At 42.3% G+C, this 7,500-nt stretch overlaps 1 protein-coding gene across 1 annotated transcript in view; it reads left to right on the top strand.

Annotated features, from left to right (window-relative positions):
- LOC121934859 (actinia tenebrosa protease inhibitors-like) overlaps positions 1-7,500 on the top strand; it is an 18,877-nt gene that overhangs the window by 8,024 nt on the left and 3,353 nt on the right. Inside the window, exons 5-6 of the mRNA XM_042475757.1 lie at positions 319-495; positions 943-981. Coding sequence (XP_042331691.1) covers positions 319-495; positions 943-981 — 216 coding nt within the window. The remainder of the gene's footprint in view (positions 1-318; positions 496-942; positions 982-7,500) is intronic.

Raw genomic sequence — 7,500 nt, 5'->3', positions numbered from 1 at the left:
AGAAGTCCATGGAGCTCCGAAAGCTTGCAACAAGTATATTGTTCATTTTGGTTGGCCAATAAAAGAATCACTGGTAGGTTTTCTTTAATGTTACTTTAGCAATGTATAGCTAATTTTATCCTAAGGGATTGCTCCCCTCACCTCTCTCTCCCATTTACATGTGAATAATGGACACAGAAAGAAAACCACAATATGGTCTGTCCCTGCACAGTGATGTAACGTTTTCACACATCATGAGCACTTATGTGTCAGAAGAAGAGATGCTATTTGTGAACAGTCTGGCTTTTTTCTTTCACCCCCCTCCCCCCACCCCCCTAGATACAGCTCCAAAATGCAGACTCAGACGAAGAATAGGATGGTGCAGATCTAAGTTGCCTCGCTATTATTATGATTACAAGAACCAGAGATGTAGGCCCTTCATATATAGTGGTTGCAGAGGCAATGAAAACAATTTTGCATCTTACAGAGAGTGTGCTGTGGCTTGTGAACCATTTGGTAAGGACAAAGTATGCTCTATATTCTCCCCTATCCAGAACCTCCATTTCCCCACCTCAATAGTATATATGCAATAATGATATTCCTACCACAGCCATAGGAGCTTCTGTTTTTAATAATGGGAAAAGGAAGTATCTTTGTGGTTGAGGAACCTGCCATTTGTGAGTAGGGATGGAAAAGAAACTGGTATTAACTGAATTCTTTTACAGAGGAAAAAAGGAAGTGCTTTAAAAAAAAGTTAAGAAAAAGGCACAAGGTTATGACAAAATGTTTATTCATTTATAGTGTTATTATCAAACTGAAAATGTTAACCTCCTCAAGAGATAACCTTTTGATGTCCTCCTCCATTTTCTTCTATGTAACGTTCCCTGAGCTGAGCATTAGGCACCTCCAGCCAAACCACAGTCCTTCCTTGCAATGACATTGACTTCTTTGTCTTTATTGCAGGAAATATTGACTATTCAAAATTGCCTCAGTGGAATCCAGGTAAAATCTCCATCTCCAAGTCCTCTTCTAACAATCATATGAATAATTCATACTTGCAATTCATGCTCTGTTTCATACTATAAATCTCTCAATGGGCCCTCAAAGGGACATTTTGCACTCACTTATTGTGCTCTGATTCCACTCACTGCCATAACAACATCCAATGGGATCCTGAGATTTGCAGTTTAGGGAGGGGCATTTAGGATCCTCAGCCAGAGAGCTCCAATGCTTCACTAAACTACAAAACCCAGGGTTCCATAGGAAGTTGCCATGGCTGTTAAAACGTCGTCATAATGCTACAACTATATTGTGTGAAATGGCTCCAGGCTTTTCTCTGTTGGTTTTTTTTGTCTGCATCATAGTTTCTACCAGGATTTTAAGAGCTCAGCAGAGGTATGACTAGGACTATGCTCTCACCACACTCCCAGCCACACAACTGCACTGGAAGGAAACTCAGGCGAGGAGCCGTGGAGGCAGAAGGGAAACAGCCACCCTGCGTGAGTTTCCTTCTGAATCCTTTCCTCTCCAGTGACTGCCTCCATTTTATCTCGTTCTTCTCATGTGTAGGGAAGGGAGCTGAGCATCTTCCCTGGTGCCACCAGCACCACTGTGAACTCATGCTCCACTTGACCCAACCTACCTGGCCTCTCTACCTGAGTTTCCCTCCGAGTGTGAAGCATGCTTCCCCTGATGTTAATTTCCTTAGTATCTCTTTCTCAGTCTCTCTCAGTCTTTCCTTATATTTTCATCCGTCTAGCTATTAATCTTTCTTTATGCTATTCTCTTTAAGCTTGTCCACTTTTCCTTCCAAAATATTTTAACAGCATTCCATCCTTTATCTATTTTTTCTATGGACTTACCTTTCAGCCAGTTATGTCAGTCTGTCCATTTCCATCTTATCTGCTATCTGCAGAGAGGTCTTGAGATTTCCATTTTGGGGCATATACAATTTTTGCATCTGTAATCATATAAAGGATTATTTTCCAGATTCCTTCTCCCCAGTTTTTTCAGTACTGTCTGCCTTGTTCAATAGGTAACGTTCTGGTTGTAAATTAATAATTTTTGCCATCTTCTGTTACTTTGCCACATGTGTTCCAGTTTTCATCTTTGAAATGTTGGGAGAGATGAAACCCTACCAGTGGCATCGCTAGAGTTGGTGCCACCCCGTGCAATAAGTTATGGTGCCACGCACACACACACACACACCATTCTCCCATGCTACACCATACAGAATCCTTAGTAATGTTTTTTGTTCTAACGTGACCTATAAATTGTAATTCCTGTATATCACTGAATGCAATGACAACAGTTGTGACAGTGACGCCCCTGCATAATTTGCATTATTCAATGCAAATTACTATAATTTGAAACTGTGAGGTGCTGGAATATGGCAACCATATCTGGAAGAGAACTGGCCCAAGACCAACCAATGAGCATCAGGGCTGAGTAGAGAATTTGAATCTACCACATGCTGTATGACTTTCTAACCACTGTAACACGTTGGTTCTGGACTACAGTATGCTCTTGCAAACAGCATTATGGTGATCATCTCCATCACTATGGAGATGGCTATCGTTTAGGACTTGGAACAAGCTCTCTGGGCATGATAAGATGGGAAGGAGGTTTCCATCAGAGTAACCCCACTTTCCTGGATGTCTGTAGAAGCAGAAAATGCTCAGTGGAATGAGTGGCAAGAGCATTGCTAGGCTGCTGAGTTGGTGCTGGGCACTGATGAATTCCCCATTTCAAAGGCAGTGTTACTGTCCATTAGGGCCAAAGTGAAACAACTGCCCCAGGTGACAAAAGTTGAAGGTGCCAGTGACAATACCCTATTCGCCATGAGTCTCCTTTCATCTGAGATGTGTGTGCCAACCCGCTTCAGTGTAGTGGTGGGCACTGTCCAAGAACCGAGGGAGAAATCAGGTTCAGCAGCCGGTCCAGTTGGCTTCTGTGCACAGAGTAGAGGAAGGGAGAGAGGCTATTTTGTCCTTGATGTCAGGCAGCAAACATTTTAAAACTGACTGACAGCCACAGAACCGAAGGCAAACATGTACAGCTAAAATTTGCACACAGCCATCTAGTACGCACAGTTGGTGTAGTTTGATTCTTGTTCATATCTGCTAGACCTCATTTTGCAAATTCAGAATTCTTTACATTTTGAATAAGTAAATTAACCCTGCAGCTGCAGTTACCAGTAAAGAGGCAGCCCTTTCCAGCTTGTCTCTGAAATACTGCTCAGTCCCTATTAGAGAAAGAGTGGTTTTCTTTCCTTCTGGGGAAATAGGCTGACTGAGAAAGAAGAGCCATGAGAGATGGAGGAGGTGATGTCAGGGTGCCACCCAAACATTCTCCTGTGTTCTTAATGCAATAATGCGACAGTATTGGAAACTGTACAGCAGTGTTTACCTGTGCAAAGAAGATGGTTCTTGGACAGTACCCTCCACTGCAGTACACTACCAATGTTGAATTCTGGGGCCGTATAGTGTCATCTGTTTGGTCAGACATGAAGTGGAAGGTGTACTTCCGCATGCCAAGAAGAATTCTTATGATGCTGGTTGAAGCTCTTTGGCCAGAGATTGTTAAACAGGACACTTGTATGCATCAAGCCGTTCCAGTGGAGTAACGGGTCGCCATCACTCTGTGGCTGCTTGTGCACCAATGCTCCTATGCTATAGTAGCTTCCCAGTTCAAAGTTGGGCGCTCTATAATTTCCAACATATTTGTGCAAGTGGTTCTTGCCATGGAGATGCTGCTGTTATGGAAGACTGCTTTCCATTGGGACCATAAAAAGTATGTATGTTTGATTGCTGTTAATCTGTTCGTGAATGTTCTGCATTCTTATCAAAAACATAAATGCCATGTTATTTTGCTGTATTCCTGTAGGTGATGGCAGGCTTTGAGGAGCTGCGCATCCCGCAGGTGATTGGAGCTGTGGATGAATGCCAGAGTGTAATTATCTCTCCAGCACATCAAGGAAGACCGTTCATTAGCAGGAAAAATGGTTACTCCATTCTCCTTCAAGGCACTTGTGACCACAGTGGATGCTTTGTGGATGCAGAAATGGGTTAGAGTGGGACAAATCACAATGCTAGGATGTTTAGGAACTCAAGCAGATATAAGGCATTAGAGGCTGGGGTTTCTGTACCTGGGAACCTTCCTCAGAGTCGTCTGAAGCGGAGGCCAGGGGAGAGGAAGATGCTTCAGGAGAGGTGGATGAAGCCCATGGTAAGACCACATTGTAACATTATGAAGAGCACCGTCCTTTTTGGGCTAACACTCTCTCAGCCGTGTGGGATGACAAATTCTTTCCCCACCCACATTAAATAGGTTGGCTATATATATCACACTGTACTGTACATCAAGTTGGAGGGACACATGGCCAATGATTCCCTGTCCCATATGTAGGTGTGATCAGATTTTAACAGGATAACTGTTCAGTTCCCCTCTTCAAAAGGCAATGCGTTGGCATCAGTCCTAGCATCAGTGGCATCAGTCCCAGTCATACCTCTGCTGAAAATGGGAGGTGTCTCAAGAAACCAGGATGGATGACTAAGGAACTTTCAACTGAGCTAAGTTTTAAATGGAACATGTATAAGAAATGAAAAAAGGGGGAAATCACCAAAGAGGAATTCAAACAAATAGCAGGCATGTGTAGGGGTAAAGTCAGAAAAGCTAAAGCGCAGAATGAACTCAGGCTTGCTAGAGAAGGTTAAGAACAACAAAAAGGGCTTTTATGGTTATGTCTGCACCAAAAGGAAGAAGAAGGAAATGGAAGGGCCACTGCGTGGAGAAGATGGCAAAATGCTAACAGAAGACAGAGAAAAGGCAGAATTACTCAAGACCTTCTTTGCTTCAGTCTTCTCAGAAAAGGCAAAGGATGCTCAACCTGAGGATAATGGAGCAGAGGACAGAATAGGGGAATTTCAGCACAGAATAAGTAAAGAGATAGTAGAGGAATACCTTGTTAATCTAAATGAATTTAAGTCTCCAGGACCAGATGAACTACATCCAAGGGTATTAAAAGAACTGGCAAATGTAATATCGGAGCCATTGGCAATAATAGTCTTTGAGAACTCCTGGAGAACAGGAGAAGTCCCAGCAGACTGGAGGAGGGCAAACGTTGTCCCCATCTTCAAAAAGGGGAAGAAAGAGGATCCCAACAATTATCATCCAGTCAGTCTGACATCAAAACCAGGAAAGATTCTGGAGCAGATCATTAAACAGAGAGTCTGTGAACATCTAGAAGGCAATGCCATAATCACAAAAAGTCAACATGGGTTTCAGAGAAACAAATCATGCCAGACAAATCTGATCTCTTTCTTTGATAAAATTACCAGCTTGTTAGATGAAGGGAATGCTGTAGATATAGTTTATCTTGATTTCAGTAAGGCCTTTGACAAAGCTTCCCATGACATTCTTGCAAACAAGCTTGTAAAATGTGGGCTAGACAAAGTAACTGTTACATGGATTTGTAATTGGTTGACTGGCCGAACCCAAAGGGTGCTCAACAATGGCTCTTTTTCATCCTGGAGAGAAGTGACCAGTGGAGTCCCACAGGGCTCTGTCCTGGGCCCAGTGCTATTCAACATCTTTATCAGTGACCTGGATGACAGAATTGGGAGCATACTTATCAAATTTGCAGATGACACCAAATTAGGAGGAATAGTTAATACTCCAGAGGACAGGATGAACATTCAAAATGACCTGAATAGACTAGAAAGCTGGGCCAAAGCTAACAAAATGAACTTCAACACAGAGAAATGTAAGGTACTGCACTTAGGGCAGAAAAATGAAATGCACAGATATAGGATTATGGAGGACACCTGGCTGAATGAAACTACATGTGAAAGGGATCTGGGAGTCCAAGTGGACCACAAGTTGAACATGACTCAACAGTGTGATGCGGCAGCTAAAAAGGCCAATGCAATTTTAGGCTGCATCAATAAAAGTATAGTGTCTAGATCAAGAGAAGTAATAATGTCACTGTATTCTGCTTTGGTCAGGCCCCACCTGGAATATTGTGTCCAGTTCTGGGCAAAACAATTCAAAAAGGACATTGAGAAACTGGAGCGTGTCCAAAGGAGGGCGACAAAAATGGTGAAGGGTCTGGAAACCATGCCCTATGAAGAACGACTCAGGGAGCTGGGGATGTTTAGCCTGGAGAAGAGAAGGTTAAGAGGTGATATGATAGCCCTGTTTAAATATTTGAAGGGATGTCATATTGAGGAGGGAGCAAGCTCGTTTTCTGCTGCTCCAGAGACTAGGACCTGGAGCAATGGATGCAAGCTGCCAGAAAAGAGATTCCACCTCAACATTAGGAGGAACTTTCTTACAGTAAGGGCTTTTCGACAGTGGAACACACTTCCTCGGAGTGTAGTGGAATCTCTCTCCTTGGAGGTCTTCACACGGAGGCTGGATGGCCATCTGTCGGGGATGCTTTGATTTGGATTTCCTGCATGGCAGGGGGTTGGACTGGATGGCCCGTGCAGTCTCTTCCAACTCTATGATTCTATGATGAACGAATGCAGATTATTCAGCATGTACAGAACAGGAAACTTAACAGTATTTACCTGTGTAGAGATAAGAAAACATCCCGCCACATCCTGCACTACACACTATATGAATGCATTACTCCTTTACTGCTATATTGACCATGGCCTACTGCAACAGTGGGATAATAGTCCTGGCAACGAAAGCACTCTTGCCATAACTGCATGCTGTTGCTTTAACTTTATTCCTAATGCACACACAAAGGCAAGTGGTGAACAGTGACCAGAAGCACCCCTTCCTTAATGAGATCTGTATGTACAGTATGAATTAGACAGAATTCCCACCGGCAAGCATTACCTGTGTATAATGTTACTGGTCTCTGAATTTACTTAATCTCTTTTTACAGGGCGTCATGTAGAGGCAATATTTGTGGCCACTGAGTCAAAACTTACAAGTCTGGAGGAAGCCTTGGCGCTGCACAAAGCATAGCTGTTGTTTTTATATTTTTTGTAACATTTACTATAATTTCCTTTTAGGAAAACATTTTCTACAGAATTCAAGTTTGTTTTTTATCTGTTGTAACATATGTATTGTGTTAATAAAAACACGTTCTATTAAAAACAAATTTATTTTAAAAACAGTGTACATCTTTCAAAAAGGTGCTTATAAGTATAGTTATTTAATTCAATTTGTGAGGTATTTTTTTTTTATCTCTGTTAATATATATAGTGTGCAATGAAAAAACTAGTAATAACGGGTTCCTAAGGCAGTAATAGGTACAGCATTGGTTACACTGTGAAGGCCATATGTTCATTTCAAGTTTAGGGGGAAATGGCACTGCTTCCTTATTTTTCTTGGAGGCCTTCCATTTGTAGGTACTACTCATGCCCCATTGTGCAGATCTGCAGAATTACCTGGCATCATAATTGTCCCACCATCCTTATATGACATATGCACAAATTGTTCACTGTTAGAATTATTTGAAGGTTTAAATTTTAGTCTCCTTACAGGTATGGAAACCCCCCCCCC

This window comes from Sceloporus undulatus, chromosome 6 (assembly GCF_019175285.1).
Source record: "Sceloporus undulatus isolate JIND9_A2432 ecotype Alabama chromosome 6, SceUnd_v1.1, whole genome shotgun sequence".
Classification (NCBI taxonomy): domain Eukaryota; kingdom Metazoa; phylum Chordata; class Lepidosauria; order Squamata; family Phrynosomatidae; genus Sceloporus; species Sceloporus undulatus.
Note: the sequence above shows the minus strand (reverse complement) of the source record. Positions and strands in the feature narration are given on the sequence as shown.